Source organism: Cebidichthys violaceus, unplaced genomic scaffold (genome assembly GCF_023349555.1).
Source record: "Cebidichthys violaceus isolate CVI_PGR_0920_01 unplaced genomic scaffold, fCebVio1.0.p SCAF_14, whole genome shotgun sequence".
Classification (NCBI taxonomy): Eukaryota; Metazoa; Chordata; class Actinopteri; order Perciformes; family Stichaeidae; genus Cebidichthys; species Cebidichthys violaceus.
In genome coordinates, this window is record NW_027176307.1 from 3,698,033 (window position 1) to 3,724,823 (window position 26,791).

The 26,791-nt window shown below is 44.2% G+C and overlaps 1 protein-coding gene across 1 annotated transcript in view; it reads right to left on the minus strand.

Moving 5' to 3' along the window:
• Window positions 1-26,791, minus strand: part of mdn1 (midasin AAA ATPase 1) — a 57,590-nt gene that overhangs the window by 25,228 nt on the left and 5,571 nt on the right. The window contains exons 11-56 of the mRNA XM_068708541.1: window positions 26,296-26,377; window positions 26,033-26,128; window positions 25,793-25,905; window positions 24,105-24,253; window positions 23,932-23,992; window positions 22,876-23,087; window positions 22,676-22,779; window positions 22,379-22,523; window positions 21,573-21,669; window positions 20,589-20,702; window positions 19,889-20,036; window positions 19,584-19,691; window positions 19,192-19,343; window positions 18,122-18,300; window positions 17,670-17,878; window positions 16,401-16,547; window positions 16,166-16,307; window positions 15,934-16,068; window positions 15,161-15,299; window positions 14,788-14,920; window positions 14,321-14,451; window positions 12,117-12,255; window positions 11,829-11,943; window positions 10,599-10,859; window positions 10,292-10,489; window positions 9,684-9,892; window positions 9,474-9,596; window positions 9,163-9,360; window positions 8,736-8,843; window positions 8,424-8,612; window positions 7,944-8,033; window positions 7,579-7,842; window positions 7,215-7,479; window positions 6,958-7,117; window positions 6,411-6,527; window positions 6,003-6,211; window positions 5,759-5,907; window positions 5,129-5,328; window positions 4,298-4,521; window positions 3,573-3,686; window positions 2,791-2,920; window positions 2,420-2,526; window positions 2,109-2,242; window positions 1,151-1,317; window positions 788-908; window positions 415-628 (exon numbers count right to left, since the gene is read on the minus strand). Of these exons, the coding sequence (XP_068564642.1) occupies window positions 415-628; window positions 788-908; window positions 1,151-1,317; window positions 2,109-2,242; window positions 2,420-2,526; window positions 2,791-2,920; window positions 3,573-3,686; window positions 4,298-4,521; window positions 5,129-5,328; window positions 5,759-5,907; window positions 6,003-6,211; window positions 6,411-6,527; window positions 6,958-7,117; window positions 7,215-7,479; window positions 7,579-7,842; window positions 7,944-8,033; window positions 8,424-8,612; window positions 8,736-8,843; window positions 9,163-9,360; window positions 9,474-9,596; window positions 9,684-9,892; window positions 10,292-10,489; window positions 10,599-10,859; window positions 11,829-11,943; window positions 12,117-12,255; window positions 14,321-14,451; window positions 14,788-14,920; window positions 15,161-15,299; window positions 15,934-16,068; window positions 16,166-16,307; window positions 16,401-16,547; window positions 17,670-17,878; window positions 18,122-18,300; window positions 19,192-19,343; window positions 19,584-19,691; window positions 19,889-20,036; window positions 20,589-20,702; window positions 21,573-21,669; window positions 22,379-22,523; window positions 22,676-22,779; window positions 22,876-23,087; window positions 23,932-23,992; window positions 24,105-24,253; window positions 25,793-25,905; window positions 26,033-26,128; window positions 26,296-26,377 (7,001 nt within the window). The remainder of the gene's footprint in view (window positions 1-414; window positions 629-787; window positions 909-1,150; window positions 1,318-2,108; window positions 2,243-2,419; window positions 2,527-2,790; window positions 2,921-3,572; window positions 3,687-4,297; window positions 4,522-5,128; window positions 5,329-5,758; window positions 5,908-6,002; window positions 6,212-6,410; window positions 6,528-6,957; window positions 7,118-7,214; window positions 7,480-7,578; window positions 7,843-7,943; window positions 8,034-8,423; window positions 8,613-8,735; window positions 8,844-9,162; window positions 9,361-9,473; window positions 9,597-9,683; window positions 9,893-10,291; window positions 10,490-10,598; window positions 10,860-11,828; window positions 11,944-12,116; window positions 12,256-14,320; window positions 14,452-14,787; window positions 14,921-15,160; window positions 15,300-15,933; window positions 16,069-16,165; window positions 16,308-16,400; window positions 16,548-17,669; window positions 17,879-18,121; window positions 18,301-19,191; window positions 19,344-19,583; window positions 19,692-19,888; window positions 20,037-20,588; window positions 20,703-21,572; window positions 21,670-22,378; window positions 22,524-22,675; window positions 22,780-22,875; window positions 23,088-23,931; window positions 23,993-24,104; window positions 24,254-25,792; window positions 25,906-26,032; window positions 26,129-26,295; window positions 26,378-26,791) is intronic.

Genomic DNA, 26,791 nt, shown 5'->3' on the forward strand with positions numbered 1-26,791 from the left:
ACGCACTGCAATGTTTATGATACCCCCCACAATATGAACGTGCTGGACGAGACAAATTACATAATGATAATTTAGGTATTTTTAGAACCTGAACAGCAGATGTAACGATATGTAATAGGATTTATCCTGATGGGAGCATGAAAGGCAAATTTCATGGCCACGGGCTAATTAAATTACGGCTTATCTTCAGTCTATCATTCAGCTATCACATAAAAGCAGTGGGAATGGGCCACCTCCGCTCACCCGTCCCTTTCCATGTGTCTCACTTGTACACAAGAAATCTAACAATCCCTGTATACCAACAACTGTTGAGGATATCTTGTGCTGGACTCGAGATTTAGACAGACCTGCCAACCAACCCACTGACCAACATTGCCAATCTCTGGCCCTATAGCCAACACAGGTGCAGCTCACCAGACTTCTGTGGATCCAGCTGGTTGTTTGCCAGCAGAACGAGGCCCCAGGCCTCCAGGAGACTCTCTTTGATGTCCAGCCCGAGCCCAGCGCCCTGAAGTCGGACCAGCTCCTGCCTCCAAGGACCCGTGGTGCCGTCCAGCCTTAGGTCGCTGACATCCAGGGCTTTGCTCAGGAGCCGGAGCCGAGACGCACACTCGGCCACCGACTCCAACTAGAGAAGAAGGTGGAAATGGTTTCATTTGTGAAGGAATTCAGACGCAGAGATTACACTTAAAGAGCATCGGAAAGACAGTAAACATTAAAACAACTACTGATGTTAAGTAAATATCTGGTCTGGCAGTAAAGTAGGGCTGATGAAGGGTCTCCTGACCTTGAATGGCAGAGCTTTCCCGAGGGTTTTCTGCATGCCCTTCAGAGCTGTGGCCACAGACACCGGGGTAGACAGAACAGTCTGGATGGCTGCTGAGACCGTCTGCAGCTCCTGGTGACCTCTGGAGCACAGCACAGTCATAAGTGTTAATCAATCAAATACATTAACTGTAGACAGTGGAAAAAAAAAAGATCCTGTAACACAATTGTAGCATATTAGTAATATATAAAATACAAATAGAGTAAGATAGAAAGTCCTATTGCAATCTTATAGTCATACCATCGCCGTAATGTTAGAGCAACTGTAAATAAATAAAGACTTCAATTTCAAGTTATAATTGCAGTGTAGAGAAAAAGTGCTTACTCAGATGTGGTGTCAGTGTCTCCCAGGAGCAGCTGGGGCAGGCGGAGGATGAGGTGTTTCTGCACCCACTGCCAGTGCAGAGACAGCACAGAGATGCCCTGCGAGTCAGCCGGCAGTGTGCTGCAGACGTCCCAGAATCGATCAAGCCACTGCAGCAGCTGCAGGATCTAAACACACAAACACGACAGGCAGAGGGCCATGAGTGAGGACGACCGAGGGCGTTTAAATTTCATGAGAATTGGAAGACTTCCTTCATGATTTCCTTTATGCTTTTAGGCAGAGTTTTGTATTATCTTACCTTCCATTTAATTCTGATCCACCTGTTCTATTTATTTATTTATTACCTAGCAAAAAATACGAGCTGTAGAAATGCTATTAAATACGGTTGGCGTAGAAGTAAAGGTGGTAGTATAGAACAGGTAGCAACTGAAGAAGCAGTGGTAGAGGTATAGATACTATTCTACTATACTAGTCTTGCTGTTTTAGTAGTAGAGTAAGAAGTAGTAGTAGTAGTAGTAGTAGTAGTAGTTGCAGTAATAGTAATGGTAGCAGTAATGATAATATGGAAAGCCTTTGAATAAACAAGTGAACAGTGGTCCGTAAAGTGGGGGAGTATTAGGATTCTGTGGAATTGAGCATGTTGTCCACAGCAGGGCTTTACAGGCCGTGGCTCATTGACTGCAATTAATTTTTAATAATAGTAGCAGTTGTAGCAGCAGTAAAAGTAGCAGTTGTAGTAGCAGCAGATAAAGTTGTACACACAACCCAGGAAAAGAGGTTCTTACGAGAAGAACTGCAAGTGAAGATTTTTCTACAAATATGGACTCCAGTTATGCTGTACAGCACTAAATGTACTTAAGTCTAAATGCGAGGATGTGGACATGTGTGGACGGAGTGTACAAATTAAATAAAATTGTGTATGTAAAGTGACACAGTAATACAGCCAGTGGGTGCTGACCTCAAACATGATGTGGTCGGAGATGTAGGGCTGTCCGCTCTGCACGGCCTGCAGGGTGAACGAGTCCCACAGGTCAAAGAAGGTCCGCAGGTGCATCAGCACTGGGTGGGGCAGGTGACCAATATCCACAGTCCCTGTGTGGGGAGGAAAACACATATTGCACAAACTGAGTTACATATATGCTGCATGCGGTGTAGTTAGACATTTTAATTTTGAAACTGTAACTCAGTTTTACAAGCGGGTGTCAGGTATTGAGAATTTTTGCTTCGATCGGTTCATATAATCCAAAGGGTGCTGGAGGCTGTGCGTACCTTTGCTGAAGGCCGTGGCTATTCTCAGGGCACAGTTCTGAGCAGACAGGTTGATGGCACAGGTGCAGATGACAGACCTCTCCTCTCTGTCCATCATCAGAACAATCCTACCAAACACACAAACAAAAGTCAACATCATTTTATACATTTCGAGACATTTTAGAACAAAACTCTGCATCGCACTTTTAATTCTTAGCACCATGTTGTGTGTCGCACTCGATTCGTTATCCTCCCACTTGCAAATGTATAAATGCTGACTTTTCTACTGTAGCAATCTTTCAAGATGTTTTTTTTCATTAGTAGAGTGTGAGCAACGTGCCTCAGCCAAAATTCAAACGGGATAAAGTTGACAGAAAAACCTCAGATCGTACCTGTTTGCAACTGCGTTCAGGGCCTCCAGAAACTCCATGTATCTTTCCTCGTCCTCAAAGTTGCACTTGTTAGCCAAAATATCCAGGTACTGTTTGTTCCATCGCATGTCCACCAGAATCCTGTATTCATCTGGCAAATTAACAGAGTGGTTAATACTCCATGAAGTATGTGGACTCATACATGGATGGATTACTGATGGATTAAGTGTCAGTGCCACCCCTGGCCTTCACCTACAAAATGTAACTTAAAAAGTGACACATACCAACCAAGAAGAGACTCAAAATAACTACAAAGAAACAAAGTGACTACAAAGAGACACAGAAGGACTACAAAGAGACCAAAACAACAACAAAAAGATGCGAAACAGCAGCAAAGAGTCAACAAAAAGGAGACTAAAAAGACTTACATTGAATATGAAAAGGGGAAAAACAACCAGAGACAAAAATGGCAACAAAAAGACACAGAACCACTACAAAGAGACTCAGGAAGACCACAAAGAGACACAAAACAACGATTTAATGGCAGAGCCCACCCACTCATCCACCCATCCACCCTTCCATTTCAATTCAATAGGCCTTATTGGCATGACATTTCACTTGATTTGCCAATGCACAATCACCATGATGAAAGATAATTAATTAAATCTATTTAAATAAAGACATAGATAAGTACATAAATAGATACATGAATAAAAGAAGGTGTGTGTGTGTGTGTGTGTGTGTGTGTGTGTGTTTTTCTTCTTTTTTTTTTAACAGAAGAACAAGACAACCAAAGAGTTTACCTATGCTGTGAGGCTGGAGCAACTCTGCCAGTGACTTGCCCTTGGCAGCAAGTTTGCTACCAAATATGGCCTTCAGAGCCCTGTTTCCTGCCTCCACCTGGACCAGAGCCGGATCTGGAAGAGTCAAGAACCACACTGTTTCAGTACCCAAGGTACTGGATTGTTCTGGACACTCATAAATAAATAAAACTTCCATTTTAATTTTGGCAAGTTAGTGCGATTGCAACACTCTTAGGAATAGAGCAAAAAGAGGGTTCTTCCTGTAGGGCTGAGGTTCTACCCGGAGCCATTTGCCTCTAAAGAATCTTTTATAAAGAAAGGCGCAGCGTCCAAAATCACAAACTATGCACTACATACAAATATGTTTTGTTCAACATAGTTTTGCATGAATAAACAGGAGTATATAACCCCCAGGTATAATGTTGAGTTCTAGGTAGAACCCTCTTGAAAGGTTCCACCAGGAACCCAAAAAGTTTTTTCTATTGGGAACAAGCCAAAGAAACCTATATGGTTCTAATTAGCACCTGTATTTCTAAGATTGTAGAACACATGGACGAGTAACTCTATATAGACAGTGTTTATTATTTGACAAAAACATGTAACTTGAATTCTTGCCATGGAAATCTATCATTGCGCATGAATACCATATTTTGGAAGAGATTGCTGCACTTCTAAGTGTAAAATGTCGGGGTGCTGGATGCGTCTGTGTGTGCCGAGTCACAAACCAGGGGCATATTTGTAGCTCTTCCCCAGATGTGAGAGCCAGCTGCTGCGGAGGATCCAGTCTCCATGAGAGGCTCTCTCTGTGAGCAGACGGACTGCTGTGGGGATCAGCCTCAGAGTGTCTCCTTCCGCCAGATCCACCACTCCTCCGGAGAACATCAGCCCTTCATGGACGCCGCTGCTCTGCAGCGCCCTCTGCAGGTCACTCAGACTCAGCGGACGATTGCTGTGGACGACACAATCCGAGTCAATTTTTTTTGTCAACTGTTCCATTCCTTCACTTTAACTGACAGTTAAACTGCTTTCAACACTTGCACATAAACTGACACCAAAACTACTACTTTTATCGTTTAACCTCTTTAATTTCGAGTGCATGTGCTTTGAGGAATTGCACTTAAACTGACACATCAACTCCTTTCAATGTTCATAGTTAAACTGACAATGCAAAGCTCAAGTCTCGTCTCCTGTTTTCATGCACTTACACTTCAGCTGACATTACAAGTAAAGTTATCCCCCCACTTCAACTCCTTTCAGTGTTTGCGTTTTAACTCATTGTAGTGCTTGGGTTGAATATTCAGCTTTTTCACATGAACTGATAATTCATCATCTTACCTTTGCACTTTTCCATTTCCTTTTTTTTTTTTTTTTTTTTTAACAGTAATTTGGTTTCAACTGCCACTTTAGGTGCTTTCAGTATATCAAATTCAGGTACATCTTTATTTTAATACCTTTTTCTATAATGTGTTGGTCCTTCCAGGGTACATTCACATACGGAGGCCTGTGATGCACTTTTCCGTCACAGACACATGTGATTGTGTTGTCACTGTTCTTACCGTTTGCCCTGCAGGCTGAGGGTGTTCAGGCAAAATGAGAGGACCTGTCCGTCTCTGAGGACAGCGGAGAAGCAGGAATCCTCCGTGGAGAGGAGGGCAGACGGGAAGCTGTCAGGCCAAACTCCAGCACACAGCAGCCCGCTGCCCCAGTCTTCTGTGTCCAGGATGGCCAAGTGCTGCTCGATCACCTGTTGGGCTTGCTGGAGGGGAAACAGGACACTAATTTATTCATCCCCTGGGGCGCATGATTGTGCTCATTGGATGTCTTCGAGCTGAAGGAAAGGTGAAAAGCATTTGGATTGATGATTTGACAGACAGGGTGTGAGCTATTCATTCAGGTTTTATGAGCAGTGTTCCTGTCAGGAAGCTCGTATTACGCGGCAGGATAAAGAGTTCAGAAATTTAAAAAGTCATGACGAACATTTGACTAATTATTTCGCAAAAAAGGACGCAAGCATTGTACCAATAAATTACAGCACCCTTGCTCTCGCGATCACGGTACACCAAAGACCTAACCTCTGCTGAGCCGGGGGGGGGGGGGGGGGCTACTCATAGAGCCTTTTAAAACATGATGGTGAGACAGTGGAAATATTACAGTTGGGGAAGCATCGATAAGGGTGGTGTTGATACCTTTTGGCTGGCGGTGGTGCGTTGGCAGAGCGAGTAGGCCTCTCCACAGGCATGCTGCAGGGCGCTGGGTAAATCAACACCTCGCTGTAGCTGGCAGGACAGCAGGGTGGCGGCATGGAGCAGGGAGGCCACTGACGAGGCCGGGGAATCTGAAAGATAAAGGCCAGTTGTTTTTTTGTTCTTTAAAAATTCTGCAGTTTGACTTGTTAGCACATGCATTTGTTATCGTCATTCGGCTGCTTACCCCAAATGGCAGATTTGATGCTCTTATGTATTTCAATCAGCAGATCACACACACAGTCCCCGGTCACCCCGGCAGTGTGAAGCAGGCTCTTCAGGTCCAGTGTGTCCCAGCAGGACCCCTCATGTTCCCCTGGGATGTAGACCTCCACCCCTCTGTTCCTCATGGCTCGGGAGAGCTCCCCATGCGCCGGGTCCATGGTCAGGAACAACCTGCACCCAACACACACACACACACACACACACACACACACACACACACACACACACACACACACACACACACACACACACACACACACACACACACACACACACACACACACACACACACACACACACTCTGAGCTGAGCACGCACTTCTTCAAAAGGCTTCAACAAGAAGTGAACAGGCTCTAAAATTGCGTACTACCTGAAGTTGGGATGCGGGGTGATTTTGGGGGTCTTCCCGTCTATGACGCCGCGTTCGTTGATGGTGAGTGACCCACCAGGCTCCAGCAGAGCATTGAGGCGATCCAGGACAGAGGCACTAAGAAAATAATACTTGATTTTTAGAAATATTTTTGACCTCCAAAAATGAGATGATCTTCAGAACTCCCTTCATCTACAGCTCTCATCACTTCTCTTTTCAAAGCGCGATCTCAAAGAGTTTCGAGACTATGATTTCTTAACTTTCCAGACATGCATTAGTTCTGTAAATATCTTTATAACCAAGCTTAAATTTGTAGTGGTCTTTTGTGATATTTCCCATTTCCCAGCAAATTATTCTGAATAGTTTCATTAGATCTCTGCACAGCGTTCTGATGATGTCCGTGATCTTTGATGCCTTTCAAACAATGATTTCCAAATCCCGCGTGAGAGCAAAAATTCCCCGTGAAAAAAAGAAAAAAAAAAAAAAGATAGAAATAGTTCAACAAGCACAAACATTCACAGACAACACTGCATTTTTTCCACCTCACCTGCAGAAGTTGACATTATCCATGAGCAGCCAGTCACCGGCCTGCAGGGCCTGAACCAGCATACCGTCCAGCCACTCGAAGCCTCCGTTTGTCCAGCCGTCCTCCAGCTGAGCCAGACGCTCCTTCAGCAGCGTGAAGTCCATCTGCAGTTTGGACATGTCTGGAGGACACGAACACAAGCGAGTTACAGCACCGGCAACACATTCTTATACTTACAAGACAACCAAACTACTTTTCAGACGCTACTTGGCCGTTACCAGTGAACACTTTGAGCTTGGTGTTGAGTTTCTGCAGGAGGAGGATGATGACCTCCAGCTTGTTCAGCGCCTCGGAGTTGATGGTCCCCCCGGTTCTCTGCAGTCCTTCCTCCTTCAGCCAGTGGCAGAACAGACCCCACGTCTGCAGCAGGAACTCCGTGTCCTGGATGCCGACATCCAGCGACATCAGGCCACGCCTTATTACCATGGCGACTATGTAGTCCACGCTCTCCAGCACTAGTTGCCACGGCCGCATGATATCAACCTGGAATGAGGAAAAGAGTGCCGAGTGAAGCAGTCGGACGCTTCGAGACAATGAAAGAGGCTACGCAAGCTAGACATTGAGGATTGAGTTCCTGGTTACCTGTTCAAAGCCTCCCAGCAGCTCGGTGGTGTCCATGGCGCTGTTCATGGCCATGACCCTGAGGCGGTGTCCCGTGAGCAGAGCCAGCAGTCTCGCCAGGCTGGTCTTTGCACTGGCCGTGGGGCCGACCAGTATGGTCATCCAGCCCATCTCCACACACTTCATCAGGGACTCCAGGGGCCGCAGCGCCTGGTGTGTGATGGACAGCGGGGGGTCGAGGGCCACAGGAGCCCCGCCGCTGCGCTGCAGGACGGAGAACCCCACCTACAGGGGGCAATCAACGAGAGAAGAAATACTTTTTGTCTGTACAATTTCAAACATTTGCTTGAAAACAAACAGGAAGAGGTTTTGTTGTTTTGACAAACCTGCAGGTTGAGTGGAGTGATGTGAAATTGTCTGGAGCCGCTGTAAGGCTCAAAGTCCTCGCCGAACACCTTCCTGAACACGGACAGAACCTGTGTGGAAGAAGAGGGGCTTTATAGACTGAACAGTGGAAAAAGACCTTCCGTACGGGTCAGTAACAACACAAAGAAAACTGAGGGTGGTCACTGGATGCAGAAAAGTGAGGGAATTTATTATGCTCAAATACCGGCTCTTAATGGCATGAAGACCACAAAAAGGCTGTCCTTTTATCTTTTTGTGTGAATCCACCAATGACAGTTTGCATAAAAAAGTAATTACATAATATTACACTGTATTTATTATTTTATAAATGTACAGCGAACTGTTAATTCAAACGATAGACGTCAATCCTTTGAATAGGATTTCTTGAAAACCCACCTAAACCAGTGATATCCTGATAAAGTTTCTTGTGGACTCTCGAGTACCATCAAAGAACATTGTACCTGAGCCTTGTCAGCCTCCGCTCTCATCCTGTCGGCGTACACCAAGGCTACGTGCTGGCCTGGGTTGAAAAATCCCGGGGACTGGTCCGCCTGCATCAGCTGACACCAGCGGAACATGTCCCGCAGGTTGAACTCCCAGGGACTTCCTTTCTGACCCCACCGCCGCTCCACACACACCTCCTGGACAAGCTGTTGGAGGCAGGGCGGAAAAAAGAAGCTCTTAAGTGTTTTAAACATGCTGGACTAGCAGGTTGTATCTCGTATTTCAGCTGGCTCAGTCTCTCATTCAGCGGTCATACAAGAAACGCTTACCTTGTTATTGAACTCCACCATTTTAGCAATGATTTCCTTGTCAAAGCTGGTGAAAATGGCGTCTCCTATGAACTCCATGTCTTTGCTTGTGAGTTGGTCCACGAACACCTGAGAACACAGGGGTAAGTCAGATTTCCTTTTCAGTGGTGCGATTATGGCTTTTTGTCTTTTTGAAAAGATATTCAGAAATACTAACGAATCCTGATGTTAAAGAACTTTTTTTTCTAAAACTACAGATATTTTTACACATTCACAAATTACAATTTTTCATCCCTTTTTTTATAATTTCTGAAAACATTTGAATCATTTGTATTTCAACATTCGAAAGCTGCGTAGCATGTCTATTCGTTGTAACGAATAAGCACAGAAGAAAACTTTGAAAATGGTATATAAAGAAGTTTGTGCAATCCTCTCGACTGTTCCTTACCTGAGTGAATCTGTTGAGGAAGGATTTGGGCAGTCCTTTACGACCACCGCCTTGAGTGAAGGGGTTCTGGCAGCCAAAGATCTTGGTCTTCTCCTGCTGGACCTGGAAGCTCATCCCCAGCTCAGGGATGTAGATCTCTGCCCGGTGATCAAAGCAGGCGTTCAGACCCTCCAACACCGACTGAGAGGCCAGGTTCAGCTGTCAAGCGTGAGGAACGAGCCGAGTCAGTTTAATATCGCAGATTTTATCAACATCATCCGATTCCAATTTGTCTTCTCCGGGCTCCAAGTTGTCAAAACAGTGGTCCTTACCTCGTCCAGGACAACCCAGTGGCCTGCCTTCAAGGCAGCCAGAAGAGGGCCATCGCGCCATGCAAACTCTCCTCCCTTTCCTCCCTCCACAGGGAGATCAGTTCCAAACAAATCGGTGACATCCTGCCAGAGAGCACACATCATCAGCATCAGTTCATTCAGGAGCACAATGGGGGACCTTTTGAGCATCCTTCATATAAAAAGCTTTACCGTTTGCTCCGACAGGTTGATTCTGACCAGATGGTTCCCGGAAGCCTTTGCCAGCGCTGTCACCAGACTGGTTTTTCCCACGCCGGGTGAGCCCTCCAGCAGCACGGGCCTCTGCAGCTTCAGCGCCCGCAGGAGCCTCTGGGCGTTCACGGCGGTCGTGCCCGCTGCGATGGCGTAGTCAGACAGGTCACGGCTCTCAGTTTGAGGCCCTGGGTGGACATTTATGTAAGAGTTTGTAAACATTACTAAAGAAGTATTTTCCATGTAGATTTGGCAGTTCAATACAGTCACTCTTTGTTATCACCCAGGGGGTTATGGGTCCGAAAAACTTTTTTGGTTGAACCATCTGTTTAAGTCCTATTTAGTGATGCCAACAAAAATAAAAATGTTATCCAAAGTTTATCTGAATTTAATATGAGGCTGAAAAAAAAAAAATCTAGTCTCTCGGAGACCAAAACACAAAAAGGGTTGCAACACTGGGATTAGCATTCGTCGTAAAATTGCGTTATGAGTGAAGGTAGGCGAGGCATACACCAGGAGACCCACCTCAACGTAAGATATGTGTTGCTGTGAAGTATTTGAATGAGTAATGTCTGTATTCCTAGTACCTAAAGCGATGTAGAAGGGGTCAATGCCGAAGAAGTCTTCGCCCCACTGGGGTTCTCGCGGCAGGCTGCTGTCGTAGACTCTCAGGGCATCCAGCATCTCCTGATCCAGCTTAGTCATCTTGCTCAGCCGCTGCTGCAGGTAGCCCAGGCACAATCGGCGCGCTAGGAGGGCACTGTCTGCACAGGACGCTGTGGTCCCTGCAAGAAAATGGAGTCTCAGATCACATTTCTTAAAACGCTTTCTTTGGGATACAGATTCCCAGCGGAACTAAAAAAAAAAAAAAAAGAAAACAAGCCGTCGGCTCACCGGAGCCAATGCCGTCGACGTAGACCAGACACGCGGCGTGGATGAAGGCGGTGACGGTGTCCAGCCTGAGGTCCCACTCTGCCTCCTCGTCGTCCTCCAGGGCCCCCATGGTCATGAAGCCGTCCTCGTCCCGTTCGCATACGACGTTGAGGAAGTAGACCCACGACAGGATGTCTCGGACGCTCAGGATGCAGCGGCGGCCAAAGTCCTGCTGGGTCAGCCACTCGATGAAGTCCAGCATCAGCTCCGCGATGTCGCCGCCTGCGTTTGAGACCAAAAGGAAACTCATCAGTAACACCTTCTTCATCAGGTCATTGTTCTGTAGGTTCTGCTTCAGAGCAACAACCCTAAGGTCTAAAGCCCTCTAGTCTAAATCATCCATCACAATCCATACATTTAGGGAGACAGCAATGACTTTGAACTTTACGGCAGAGCTGCCTCGCTTATTGATTATTGCTCAGATTTTATGCCTTGGTGTTGTGCTTGACATTCAATCAATATCAACTTTGACCTTGTTGTGTTGTTTAATGTGAAATCAATGAGACGATTACTGTCAGTGATGTAACTTGAAAGTGGGGGCAAAAGGGCGTTTTATTTTTATTCATTTTTTTTTTAGATTGGAGGCATTGGTATACTATCACCTCTATCGTTGTGGTGGAGGTGTAAGCAAACAGTTGTCTACTTACACATCTATCAGACACAAAGAAACATTTGCGTTTGGAATCAACTTGATGAATCGATATTCACTCTAATTTTTCACTCGGGTATCCTCTTTAGCTCCTAAATGCTCCTCTATTTATATTTTTTAGCATTTTCTCCTTTATTGTATCATAAAGCTTTCCTGGTACTTATGTAAACCTCGGTGGAGCCATGCCGCTAGCTAAACTAAAAAAAAATGTAAATTGAAAAAGAACAGATCAACAGGTCTTTTTTATCTTTACTGCAAAACCAATGAAGACCAACTAGGTGTCCCTGCATTAGTGCAAGACGATTGACTGTTGCCTCTGCCATCAGACATATTCAACTGCCAACTAACTTAGTATTTCTATTACGAGGAAAAAAGATTTAATTACTGTTCAGTCTCATGTCGCTTACCTACCATTATTTTTGCATAAACTAATTCAGACCCTACAATGTCTATAATATTAATGTAACAATTATGTAATAATGGTTGTTCAAGTTGTAATGAGGACATGCAAGTGAATGACTGGATCTATTTCTCTAGTTTACCATCGAGTGAGAGGCCTGAGCGCAGGTTGTGCTGGATGATCTGAACCAGGTCACTGCGGCTGTTGCTCTGCGGACACCAGATCTCTGTGAAACGGTTCCTGAGGGCAGGAGAGAGCTGTGGGAAAACAGACAAGCAAAAAAAAAAAAAAAAAAAGTCAGACTTGATACGGTTCTGGTTTGTTACTCTTAAAGCACACACATTTTAAAATGCATGTTAAACCATAAGGACAAACATTCTACCTTCAGCAGTTCCGCAGCTATTGTTTTTTTTTATTATTTTTTATCTACCTCCTTCTTGCCGAAGTCTCCTCCGGGATTCATGGTGGCAACCAGACGGAAACTTGTGGCCGCTCCGATCAGCTCCACGTCGTCGTTGTCGCCGCTGCCCTTCTCTGCCAGCACGAGGGACTTCTCCGTCTCCAGAACACTGAGAGGAAACACAACACACTGTCTGTTATTCACCTGCATGTTGCCGTAAACAGGGCGCCGTGTCGTGGTCCTGTTGGATTTTAGGGCTCAAAATGTAATGCGAGCACAAAATGCAAAATATATATACAGTTGTGGTCAAAAGTTTACATACACTTGTAAAGAACATAATGTCATGGCTCTCTTGAGTTTCCCCGTTATTTCTACAACTCTGATTTTTCTCTGATAGAGTGATTGGAACAGATACTTCTTTGTCACAAAAAACATTCATGAAGTTTGGTTCTTTCATGACTTTATTATGGGTTAACAGAAAAAGTGATCAAATCTGCTGGGTCAAAGATATACATACAGCAGTGCTAATATTTGGTTACATGTCCCTTGGCCATTTTCACTTCAATTAGGCGCTTTTGGTAGCCATCCACAAGCTTCTGGCAAGCTTCTCGTTGAATCTTTGACCACTCCTCTTGACAGAATTGGTGCAGTTCAGTTAAATTTGATGGCTTTCTGACATGGACTTGTTTCTTCAGCATTGTCCACATGTTCTCAATGGGATTTTAAGTCAGGACTTTGGGAAGGCCATTCTAAAACCCTAATTCTAGCCTGATTTAGCCATTCCATTACCACTTTTGATGTGTGTTTGGGGTCATTGTCCTGTTGGAACACCCAACTGCGCCCAAGACCCAACCTTCGGGCTGATGATTTTAGGTTATCTTGAAGAATTTGAAGGTAATCCTTCTTCTTCATTATCCCATTTACTCTCTGTAAAGCACCAGTTCCATTGGCAGCAAAACAGCCCCACAGCATAATACTACCACCACCGTGCTTGACGGTAGGCATGGTGTTCTTGGGGTTAAAGGCCTCACCTTTTCTCCTCCAAACATATTGCTGGGCATTGTGGCCAAACAGCTCGATTTTTGTTTCGTCTGACCACAGAACTTTCCTCCAGAAGGTCTTATCTTTGTCCATGTGATCAGCAGCAAACTTCAGTCGAGCCTTAAGGTGCCGCTTTTGGAGCGAGGGCTTCCTTCTTGCACGGCAGCCTCTCAGTCCATGGAGATGCAAAACACGCTTGACTGTGGACACTGACACCTGTGTTCCAGCAGCTTCTAATTCTTGGCAGATCTGCTTTTTGGTGGTTCTCGGTTGACTCTTCACCCTCCTGACCAATTTTCTCTCAGCAGCAGGTGATAGCTTGCGTTTTCTTCCTGATCGTGGCAGTGACAAAACAGTGCCATGCACTTTATACTTACAAACAATTGTTTGCACTGTTGCTCTTGGGACCTGCAGCTGCTTTGAAATGGCTCCAAGTGACTTTCCTGACTTGTTCAAGTCAATGATTCGCTTTTTCAGATCCATGCTGAGCTCCTTTGACTTTCCCATTGTAGCGTTTGTGGGCGTTTGTATCCAATGAGCCCTATTTAAATGGCCTCAGAGAAGTCACCAGCTGTAGTCACTCATAATCACTCACAAGAAGTTAAGAGGCCATGCTATGAAGCTCATTTCATTGACACAACTTTCTAAGTCACCAAAATTGCTAATTCATGTTGCTGTATGTATATTTTTGACCCAGCAGATTTTGGCACATTTTCTGTTAACCCATAATAAAGTCATGAAAGAACCAAACTTCATGAATGTTTTTTGTGACAAAGAAGTATCTGTTCCAATCACTCTATCAGAGAAAAATCAGAGTTGTAGAAATAACTGGAAACTCAAGAGAGCCATGACATTATGTTCTTTACAAGTGTATGTAAACTTTTGACCACAACTGTATATATATATATATATATTGATTTTTAAACATTGATGTGGAACAACTGGCACAGAGTCTAAGAGAAAACTGTGTTTCTTTTATTAGCCCAACTCTTGAGAAGAGCATTCTTCCCCTGGGAAGTACTTTGCATCATATAAATCAAATGAATTACTTTAAAACTTGAACGTCTCATCCTGGATGAATTAAAAACGTTGAACTGTGGACCTCTTTAGAGATGTGTGTGGCTGTTACTGATGGTGTTTGTTGCTTGTGAGTGACTAGCTGTGTATATTGTGTTGCGAGTGTGTGTGTCTACCTGTTGAGTCTCTCAAGCACCGAGTCGTCTGCCAGGGAGATCTCATCCATGAGAAATACTCCTCCCTCCTTCATGGCCAGCACCAAGGGGCCGTCATGCCACTGGAAAAGCCTGCTGTCCTCACCATCCGTCTACACGAACACACACACACACACACACACACACACACACAGAGAGAGAGAGAGAGAGAATGTGAGAGAGTGTGTGTGTGTGTGTGAGTGAGTGAGTGAGTGAGTGAGAGAAGTCAATTTTATAGAGCGTCTGATGAGACAAAAATGCAATATGGAATGAAACTGGAACGTAAATTAGGTTCACACTTGACTTATTCTATATGATTGTGTTTCTACTAACATGAAAATAAGTTTCAGAAATAATGACGTCTAATATCATCTATGATTTTGTCTTGTATCTTGCTCACTCACAGCTGTTTACATTTCTATTTCTACCCACTGCCGACTCGTCCGTACCTGATGTGTGTGCCTGACGGGTCGCAGACCTCCCAGGAAGTCAGACGTCTCCATGTGTAGGTGACAGTTGACTGCAAAAAATTTCTGTCCAGCCAAAGCAGCAAACAGCTGGCAGATTGTAGTCTTTCCACATCTGGTGGAGGCACAGGAAAAAAATACGTTTGCATGATTAAAAAAGGTTATCAGGTAACAGGCGGCGCTAGAGGAAAGGCCAGCAGATGACAAAAGTTCTAAGAACTCATAGTTTTGGATCCACAAATGTAAAAATTTACAAAATTTGATCTGGATCTGTCCAGTTGGGATATTATTTGTCCATCTTACTCTAATCTTCTCAAAGACCCAACGTATTGGGCCTGGCAGATTTGAATCTTACCCAGTGTCTCCTACAAGCAGGACAGACTCGCCAAACCGAAGCGCCCGTCCTACCAGCACAGCTAGTCGTCTCATGCCGTGCGTCCACACCACATGGCGAAACTCCTCTGGGACTCCAGCGATGCTGTCGATGAAGGGACCTGCCAATCAGAGCGACGAGGCAACATGATACTGTGTTCATCGGACAAGCTAGATGGGGTCATTCTCTCATTAGATTTTTCAGTTGAAGAGTTTACTTTAAGTCTATAGTGTCCATATTTAAAAGAGTTTAAAAGCAACTTAAAGAAAATTTGTTTAATAGAGTTTAAATGAGTCTTCTGCTCAATTTACTTTTGCGATAAAACCACTAGCAACAGCAGTAGCACTAGTAAAGAAGAGTCATACAATCAGTGAACTGACTCAGTAATGTGCGTTACACAGTTACACAAAACAATCTGTCTAAAGTTTGCCAACATTTGGCAACATTAGCAAACTTAAGCTACTTCGTCACACCAAATCATATAAGTCTGCAGGAGCAAAACCCCAACATGTCTTGCACTGAGGAAGGGCGCTTTTTATTTCTTATGAATTTAACTTTTTTTTTTTACAAAATTAGGAAAGCAGTGTTCAAGCCAGATGTTGCCTTACACATAAAAGATAATCCCATTCACTTCCACACAACTTATTAATTAAAGACTCCGGTAAAGTACCGGTATAAGCCGATACACAAAGCCCGGGTATTGTTATTAGTCGGATCTGTGCATCCCTAGTGAGGTGTTTTGATGTTCCACTTACTGAACTGGCTGGTGACCTGTTTCTGAGAGAACAGGTTTTCAGGGTTCACCGTCCTCTTGAAGTGCTTCTCCAGGATGGACAGGATGATGGCCTCTTCCTCCGGCTTCCTCACGCGCCCCGCCAGCAGCATGTACCCTGATGAAGACAACGACGCCAACAACTTTATCTAAGGTTTCCGACGGGACCACTGGTGTCAATCGGAATTTTTAGACACACGTCTGTCTAGCCTCACCATCATCAGCCAAATGCTGCAGCCAGTCCTGACAGGCGTCCGTCTGCTCCTCTAGCCTGTAGCGATCTGCCCAGCGGAACAGATCTCTGAGGGTGATGAAGCCATGTTTCCCCGCAAACACAGAAGATCCCCTGCGTAAGGACTGATTTCATACATGAAGTTAGGATCACCAGGTACAGAAACAGGTACATAATACGAATAGATACAACAACAAAGTACAAGAGTGCACAGTTACCTGAAGGTCTTGCATGACCTTGACCAGCTTGGTGCAGTAAGATGGAGGCAGGCTGCACCTCTGGTGGAGGATGGTTTCCAGCTCTCCACTGGGCAGCTCATCAAAGTGCAGCTCCACGAAGCGGTTCCTGAAAGCCCTGGAGAGCACCTGGAGATCAGACGGTAAAAAATTACCCAATAGAAGTGGATTGAGTTTATTCGATGTGAAGCAATCCCAAACAACATGACCATAAACTTCATGAGAGGTGTTCCCTCATTCTTATGGAGGCTGGAAGTGTGTCGTCATGTTGAGTTGTATTGTAAAAGATTAAAAAGACGAAAAGAAGAAAGATTCATGTATGCAACTCAAACACCAAGCATGGATTTTCGGCCGAAAAAATGTCTTATGAATGCTTGCACATCAGCCTGTCCTCATTAAATAGGAGAATTTTGGTGACAATTTGAGTACACTTAGAGCTTTGTAGCAGGCTACTGTAGCTGGCGAGCTAACCGCTAACACATTGGCCACACAGGAACATGCTAGCCATAATCACATTAGCTCTTTGGGGCTAGCAGGCTTGCTGACTGTCAGAGTAAGAGCTAGCTCTGTTGCTAAGCAGACAATTCATTTACACAGTTTATTCAAGAGACATTGTTGTTCTTCTCATAACTTTCTGCAGACAATGTCTGAGACGATGTTGATTGTGGAACACAGCTAGCAGCCTAAGATAGCCTGTGATTCAAGCTCTCCAGCTCTTAATTTCCTCCAAAGGTCAACACACTTTGCTTTTTGGTCAACGGCACAAGTTGCGAGTTATAATATGCCAAATATTGTGCGTATTTGACTGCCCTGAATTTGCTGAATTATATAAATTGATTTTGCTCTGAAATGTGACCGAGCCATAAGAGCCCTACTAGCAGTGTATATGAATATGTAGTCCGTCTTTGGGTGGTGTGATAAAAAACATTTAAATGAATAGGGTTTAACTCATTGAAATACGAATGTGCTCTGCAAATTCCATGCCTTTTGGTCCATAAGATTTTAATCTTTCTTTTGCATAAGACTTTATTGTTGCATCTAGATAGAATAGATGCGTCACCAAGACATTAGAGTTCGTCCTCTGGGGACCAAGAATATCAACTTTTCATCAAATTTCATGGCAATCTGGCATGTCTTTATCAAACTCTCTCAATCTGAACCTACGTGTTTGACCAAAGGGGAATCTTGAGGGTAACCTCACTGTAAACATGCCATCAGACAAATCCCTCTCAGACTGAACGAATGGTATACCTTTCTGCCACCGTAGAGACCAGGTGGATTCTGGGTAGAAAACAGCAGGAATCTGGGGTGAGCCTTGATGACTTCCTGTGTCTCGGCCACAAAGAGCTCCCTGTTGTCGTCGAGTAGCCTGTTGAGAGCCTCCAGGACATCAGTGGGGGCGAGGTTCAGCTCATCCAAGATGATCCAGTAGCCTTTCCTCATGGCGTCGATCAGAACACCTGGAGCAGATAGGAAAAGCAATTGACATAAGTCTGTGGGGAACGCCATGGGAGAACGATGGTCGACATATTCTCTATGTTATGGTACAAAATGTGATTAGTGAGCTTATAAATATATAAGTATGAATAAAAAAACGTTTTAAAATCACATCTCTCCTTATTGAAGTCTCAGATACTGTACAATGTCCTAACAAAAGGTGAACCTTGCTCTTTTCCAAGACATGTATGCACGAGTATTCGTACCCTCTTTGAACACCAGCTTGCCCTTGTCGTCTGATGAGTAGCAGCCTATGTACTCCTGGATGTCGGTGTGCTCGTGGTTGTTGATTCTCACGCACTGGTTCCCCGTGGCTGCAGCCAGCCAGCGGATCAGGCTGGTCTTCCCTACTGACGTCTCTCCCTGGATCAGCACCGGGTGAGTCCTGCGAGGCCCAAACATGAAGAGAGAGGCTCGTCAATGTGTACAATGTAGAGGGATGTTGTGGAGCAAATATAAACTTAAAGGGCTATTGAGTGGTGAGGAGGGGCCCCTGAGTCACACAGCAGCCATTGCTCGCAATAATAAAACAAGAATACATGTTGCTTGTCGTCTTCATACATGATGGACGATGGGGGTTTTCACATTCCATATTTCTCCTATATCTTGTTTGTGACATGAGAATTACATATAATGATTAAATAATTCATGGCTTAAAATTGCGCTACCAATATTGTATTAATAACATCTCATATTAACAACAAAATCAAGTAATGCAGCTTTAGCTGAAGAGAATATTGTTTTTAAGGATATTTGTTCATTTATTTTTAGTCATTATGACTACTGCAACAAACTTGCGCAAAAAAACTCATTAAGAAATTTACTGAAATCCAAAACCTCTACATTCAATTTGAGGAAAGAGTAGTTATTTTGTAATGTCACATTGGAACTTAATTGCACTTTATGGCAAAAGGTATATCGTATCTCAACATATTCCCACACCTCTGGGATGAACTGGAACCCTGACTGTGACCTCAACATCAATGTTGAACCTTACTAATGCTTTATCTAAAAACTCTATACCAATATTTAGTTCCAGAGATTGGCTGTCCTTAACACAAGCCATACAAGAAGCATAAAAGCTTATCGCTTCCTGCACGGCCGATCACCGACTGCAGAGCGGAATTCAGTCCGACCACATTTTTGTCCTGATGCATCCTTATCTAAAGGGCCAGAATTAGCTCTGACAAAATGAACATCTGGATATTTATAGATGAACAAATACATTTGGGGGAAATCGTGGGCAAGGGGTCAAGCTAGCCAACAGTTTTCCTACCCTGCAGATACCACTCTGGCGAGGTCGCGGAGGTTGAGTTTGACTGAGGCGGTGAGGATGTAACTGGGGTCCAAGGCCGGCTCCATCTCCCCCTGGGACACCCAGTAGCCCTCCACCTCCACGCAGGGCCGGCCTGAGGGCGCCGGGATGGGCTGCAGGAAACAAAACAAAATGGGTTTACATAAAGGGTGACATTTAAAAACAACTCTTTAGTGGTACTGAAATGCTGCTGCTAAACCCCATATTAGACAAACGTACACAACACACGCTCCAGTGTCGCTGAGATGTCCATCCATTAACTTCTATTTTCTTTAGAATAGTAGGTTGATATTTTCAAAGCTCAAATGGCACAAATACAACATTTACCATAAAGAAATCTCAGAACTCCTTACATGTTTGAGACACTTGGTGTTTCCCATCAGGATGTGCTGACACACCAGCTTCTGGACCACAGGGTGGGAGCTTCTGTCCAGCTGAGTCAGGAAGCTCAGGCAGAAACCCTGCCAACATGAATCAGGGAGACTGTCAACTGGGAATACATGCAGGTGATGGAAACAACTACCTCCATCACATTGAAATGACCTTAACTTCCTTTTGCATCCACATATACCAACACCATAAAAATAAATAAAACTAAAAACTACCAGCATGTCTCAATATCACTCGCAGTAAATGAGACGTTTTCCTAGCCTCCTACCTCGTAGAGCGAGCGCTGCACACTGTTGCAGGGGTTCGCTGCCACAAACTTCAGTGCCCTGCACAGAGTACGCAGGCTGTAGTGGGGCTTGTGGCCCGTCCCGTCCACCAGATGAGAGTTGGCCTCCTTTCGTACCGACAGGTAAAAACTGCACACAAAACACAAATGAGGAGTTAATCAGCTTGAGCCTACTGCGGGATTCTGACAAAAAAAAAAAAAGCAAGTGAGGTTTAGGTTTGACCTCGAGTTTGTTAAGATGAGGACTGGCATGTGCTTTTTTCACTAAGTGTCCCCAAAATCCTATACCATCTGCCCTAGATAGTACAATAACAAAGAAAACAGAGGAGCTGTGCAAAAATAAATTGCTAATAATGTTAAGTTACCTTAAAAGAATCCTATGACAGATAATGTATTTCCATCTTTATTACAAAGAGCTGCGTGCTTTACTTCTTTGTACTTCAATTCAACTCAATGATTCAATTCTCTTAAAATAAAATAGTAATAAAAATAATTCATACAGCCATACAGACAGAACAAACAGTACAAATAGGGTGGGTTTTTAGAATATCAGTCCAGGCTAAATAAAATGTTCTCCTAATACGCTGTCTTATAAATACTTTTGAAGCCACGGTTGCCTACAGCAGTGTCTCAAACAGCGGTTACTTGATTTTACCTGCTGTGACAGTAAATAAAGGCTAACCTTATGATGCCACTGGTGACACTCCTGTGTGGGTTCAAGCACTTGAGGTAGTCGGAGACCAGAATCCGCAGGTCTCCCTCGTTCTCCAGCTCCTCCACATACAGCTCAGTAAACCTGGGACACACACACACACACACACACACACACACACACACACACACACACACACACACACACACACACACACACACACACACACACACACACACACACACACACACACACACACACACACAGAGAGAGAGAGAGAATGTGAGAATGTGGCGCCATATCACCATTAGATAATCTGTGACAGCAACAACTATGGCAATCCCTGCTCTAATGATCCCTGATTAGTACATTTTATTATTTGTACAGTGAGTGTCAGGTTTGGGGACCTCAAGAATTGCTTTTCTGATCTTTTTGCAGATGATGTGGTTCTGTTGGCTCCTTCCGATCGTGAACTACAGCATGCACTGGGCCGGTTTAACGCAGAGTGTGAATCGGTCGGGATGAGAATCGCCACCTTCAAGTCTGAGGCCACGGCTCTCGGCCAGAAAACGGCAGATTAAACCCTCCGATTCGGGACTGAGTCGCTGCCCCAAGCGAGGGAGTTCATGTCATGGGCAGCCCACTGCTCCCTGATACAGGGATGGGTCAAATGCAGAGAAAAATGTCCCCCTTAACGGGATAAATACAGTATAATAAAAATTAAAAAAAAATAATAAAAAAAAATAAAAGTATACCGGGTTTTGTTCACAAGTTGGGGTAAAATGGAGCATGAGACAAACAGCCAGTCCTTGCCCCCCAGGAAGAGCTGGAAAAATCTGCTGGGGAGAGGGACGCCTGGATAACCCTGCTGCCCTCACGACCCAGGTCCCGTAGAAGCAGTAAAGATAACCAATGGAATTGTTAATATGCTCTGCTATTTCTACAAACTAAACTCTAGCGTGGAGCTAATGAGACAAAGACATTCACTTTGCCGTCACCTCTTCACACTCTCACCTGTTCCTGAGGCCCAGAGGGAGGTTTCTCTTCCCCACATCAGTCGCTGGGTTCATGCAGGCAAAGAGCCGGAAGTCTGGGTGGCGGACCAGGGGCTCTGTGATAAAAGAAATTAAACAACCCCAGAAATATGAGAAAAATACAATGCAGAATGGCTAGATATGTATATTTGATTCACAATGACACAAATCTAGGCCTATCACTGTGATCTTTTGAATGTCACATCAAGTGTCAAGTCCAAAAAGTTAGCCACGTTAGAAGTTTAGCAGATCTAGTGGATGATTGATTGATTAATGAATAATGTAGTGCTTTGGTGCTGGTACAAATGCTGTGATGCCTGCAAGGCTGTATTGTGTTTTCATGCACTGATCAATTTCTTTTAGCCTAGAGAGAAAACATCAAAAATACACGAGTTGTGTATTTTATTACTGTGTCTATTTGCGGAAGTATATTTCTCCTAAATTCACCAAAAGTCGACGTGAGATAATGCCTCATTTGCATATTAAAACATAACATAGAAAAATTAAATTGTAATACTAATAAAAAAAAACCTGGTTTCTCTCTTCCATGTGTGTTTGGGAAATGCAGTCTGTAAATGTTTTGGGTATGATAAAAACATAATTGCACATAATTAGCATGTTGGCATGAGCTAGCAGCTCTTCATTTCACAGTTGCCGCTGACTGTTGCTTTCGCTGGGTAAACAACAAACGTTGAAAGACGAATCTAAATGTATTCAATAAGGGATTTGGATATGGATTTGATGAACAGATCTGAAACTGGATTCAGATATGACAGCAGTCCTCACCAGTGTCTCCACGGTCCAGCAGCACCAGAGACCCGGCGCTGCCCTCCAGCAGCCCGCTCAAACACTCCAGGGTCTCGGCTGCTGCCAGGTTGATCTCATCCAGCAGGATCCAGTTGCCCTTCTTTACCGCCTGAGCTAATGTCCCCTACGGAAAAACACAAAGAGGTCAGAGCTGCTCCACCAACGCTCTATACCCGCCCCCAGTTTGGAGAAACAGACAGGAGTACCTGCACGGAGGAAAAGCAATGTACTGCGGCATATCTTGTAACACCAGAACTACCCCTTTAAGGTCTTTACCTCCACAAAGGCGAAGACCATGGCCGCCTCGCAGGCTCGGATCTGCTGCTGGGTCTGGTTCAGCTTGGCAGCCAATGCCTCCCACTGCTCCTGCAGCAAGGCAGCTGCACAAACACACAGAACATCAGTCTCTCGTTGCGCTACAGAACCGAACCCAATATGCTCGCCGCTATCATTGAGTATTCTTTCGAGCACGCTACCGTTTGATTTATCCTGCAGCTCCTTGGTGAGAGCCGACTTGCAGACGTGGTCCATGAGTTTCAGCAGATCTTGCCAGCGCTTCCCCCTGAAGCAGGTCTGCACGTGACCCAGGAAGGTCAGGTTCTGCTTCCTTGAGTAGGTCTGGGAGAACAGGTCCTCGAAGGCCTCCCGCAGAGGGAGCAAAATCTGCTTGTGGTCTACTGGCTTGTACCTGCATCGGACAGAAAATAACATAACAGATGTTGTCACCTGGAGTTTCGGTCCAAAACAAAACTTCTGCCTTCCACCGGCAATGACACAGAACTGTGACTGTAAAGGATGCTCCGAGTGAGTTTGTTTGGAGTTGGGAGACCCATTTATTTATCTATTTACCACAAACAGTGCACAATAAACAGCATTTTTGTATCCATCTCAATGCAAATGTGTAATGAGTTAGCTAGAGAGTTCATTTTCATCTGTAGTCCCCGAGCAGATTATTACAAAAGAGTGTCTTAATATTATCAATACAATTACCTCTATGCACCATAATATGGAGATGGACTGTACGTTAAAGCTACTTCAAGGAACTTTAATTTTGTGTTGATTTTGGCGGTCCATGTGGACATATGCGGTATTTCCGAGCACCAGAGTCCCTTTAGAAAACCTCTCATTTTACTGCAGCAGAAGTCTGACAGTCTGCCACGCGCAGTTCTCTCGTGCCTCCCTTCCCTTCAGTGGGACCAGCTATACGGCTTGGGCCTCCTATAGCTCTACACTGGCACAAGGGGAAAACTCACCCACAACCACAGACCCTGTAACCAGTGGATTGCTTGTTTAATTTCAGCAGCTGCTTTCCTTAAACTCTCTTGACTTGCCTTTTAAATCAGTGAATTATTTTTTTTTCGTTTGTTAGATTTTGCCCTTTTGTAAGAAGGTAAGCCTGTTGCAGCACAAACTGTTTTAATCCATCAAAATGACAGACGTTTTTATTTTTTTTTATTTCACAAAGACATGAAATCTCTGTGATGGAATATGTTATGTTAGTGTTATTAAAGTAAAATCTGTGTGCCACTCACCCTCCGAGCAGGTCGGCAGTGTCGCTCTGCTGGTTCATGTTCACAACTCGCAGCCTGTGTCCTGCATTGAACACACAATAGGGAATATTTGAATCAGGGATGGTGTGGAACCACGTGAAGTCATTTACGGGCCGCTGCTTTATCAAAAACAACAGATGTTTATGCATAGAGACCTGTGACTCTGGCCAGGTGTTGTACAGTCGAGGTCTTGCCAGTCCCCGTCTCTCCCACCAGGAGAACGGGCTCCGCTTTGGCTACACACACTGCCAGCTGTTCCAGCAGCACAGCCGAGGGACGTGTGGCAGCAAATGTCTGGTAGTCTCTGTTCATGGCAATAAAGAACACACTTATTGATTACACATTCAGTGGTGTGCTTTTGTATGTAAATACTGGTGTCACAGTCAAGCCCCCTCACCCATAAAATACTGATTACTTGAACAGGCTTGAAGGGAAAAATACCTTAAATCCTAAAAAGTTACATCTCCAGTGTCAAACTAACAATTAACTGAAAGTAGATACATATCTAGAGATTATATAGTGCTTATCGTGCCATCAATTGTAATGAGTTTCCTTATTGTACTTTAATTTAGATAATTTTGTAAAGATTTCTATGGAAGCAGAGGGCCAGTGTTTCTATTATTGTCTTAATCTAAAGGTCACAGGTTCAATATTTACTATCAAATAATTAATGAATTGAAGTTGTTGGCATGACATTGACGTCAAATTTCATTTCTAAAAACAACTATCAAAAACACCTGACCATGAATGGGTTAATACTTGAAAGAAATAGAATAGGGAAGAGAAATATCATTTTGATAAGGAATCACATCTGACATTTGTTTTTAGAGTTGCAACCAAGATTTGTCCTGAGCAGAACATTTACAGTTGAAAATGTTGTTCGTGCTCTCCGATGGACAAGCTATGTAATAGAGGAACAGTTTCTAAATGACATTAAACATACAAGATAATTCGGCATTTCTTGCTAATTATTGACAGACATATTTGTCAGTAGCATTATACCCTTGAGAAACAAATTAAACTTTTAACAATTATTGGGCGGGCTCTGCAATTTTTCAATGTACGTGAAATTGTTTTGGTGTGGAGGAAGACATGTCAGACTCCGATATCTCGGAACAAGCACAAAGAGGACTAAAACTATCCTCACGGTTTAATGCCACTAAAGGTGTATGAGAAAATGTGTTGTTTGTGATGTGGGTGAACAGACAGCGTTGACTATAGTTTAAATTATCGGATTGTGGTAAATGCTTAAATACAGTGTAGCACAAGTAAAGTAGAGCAGTATTTACCAAAAGCTAGCCACCATACAGTGTCTTGCAGAAGTATTCAACCCCCCTTGGAAATTAAACTATTTTTCTGCAGTACAACCTACATCTTAAAATGGATTTATATTTGGATTCTATGTAATGGACCTACACAAAATAGTCAAAACACAACAACTTGTTTTAAAAAATTCAAAAAAAATAAAAAGTGGTGTGTGAATATGTATTCACCGCTTTTATGAAACCCCTTAGCTTCCTTTTACTTCAACAGGAAATAAACCGGCACACAGTTGCAATGTTTGCGTTTACAACTGTGAAATGGTCTATAAAGTCACATGCTGTTTGTTTTCAGTCAGAGCCCATTCATATTAGCTTCATGGAAAAATCAATGCGAATAATTTGGCACGATCTGATGGCCGAGCTATTAGATGAATGTGTTTACCATAATCAATTCAATGTTTATTCAATTTGCCAGCAGGGGGTCTGTTTGGTTCTATAAGTAGGTGAAGGCTGGCACAGTGACCAGCTGATGCGCTGTAAACAAGGGTCAAAGGGGGCGCCGGGCAGGATGTCCCACTTACACTCTCAGCTGCACCGCTTCGGTCTGCTTTCGACCCAGGGTCACTCGGCCCACTGAGGTCTCCAGTTCTGTCACGGAGATGCCGGGCTGGTACATCTGGCAGAAGTGCTGGGCCTGGAATTACAATGTAGATTGTAAAACAAAGAAGGGACACAGCAAGGTGCTGGATTTTTTTTTTTCCTTCAGGTATGGGAAATGCCCTCCCCCCCAAATTAGTTTTCTGTCAAAGTAGGCCGGTCACCTTCTCTTTGGAGATGTTGAGCTTGCTTCCGATGATCTCGGCCATTCGCAGTCGACTTTCAGGACGAGACAGCATGGCTGTGAAGCAGTCAAGAGCCTGGCAAAGAGGGGCACCAACCAAAAAGGCATCCGTCAGTGAAGACAATACATCCTGAATCACCACCACTGAATTAATTACAACTAAATGCTGTTTCCCGGCAGCTGTGCGGGAGAGTTATTTATCTCTTTATTTGCTTACTTTGTCAAGAGATCGAACCCACTAACCTCTTGGAAGACGTGTTGTGCCGTGGCCGATGAGGTGCCGTCAAAGTTAACGCTGATCCGCTCGCACCATTTCAGCAGGTCTCTGTGGAATCACAACGAAGAGCGCGTCAAGAAAAACAAAAGGCCACATTTCAACATTCACGAGATGAAAAACTATACCAGCGTCGCTGTGGCGGCTGGTTAACAGAGGCCTTCTTCAATGACATGAACTCAAACACATATGAGCATTGCAGGCCCGAGCTATGTGGCTAATTACATTGATCCGTGAAAAGCATATATGTGCTATTGAAGTGCAGAGCATGGAAACTGCAGACACATTGATTTCACGGCTGAATCTTCATTAGCACCCGCATTCCAGCATATGGGCACTTTAGAAAAGCACCAGGGCAGATGTGTGATGTCTCTGATGTCGAGTTCCCCTCAAGGCGACGGCCACATCAAACCGGGGTCATGCCTTCGCCAACGCGACAGAAACACAGGCGGGTTTTGTGCAGGA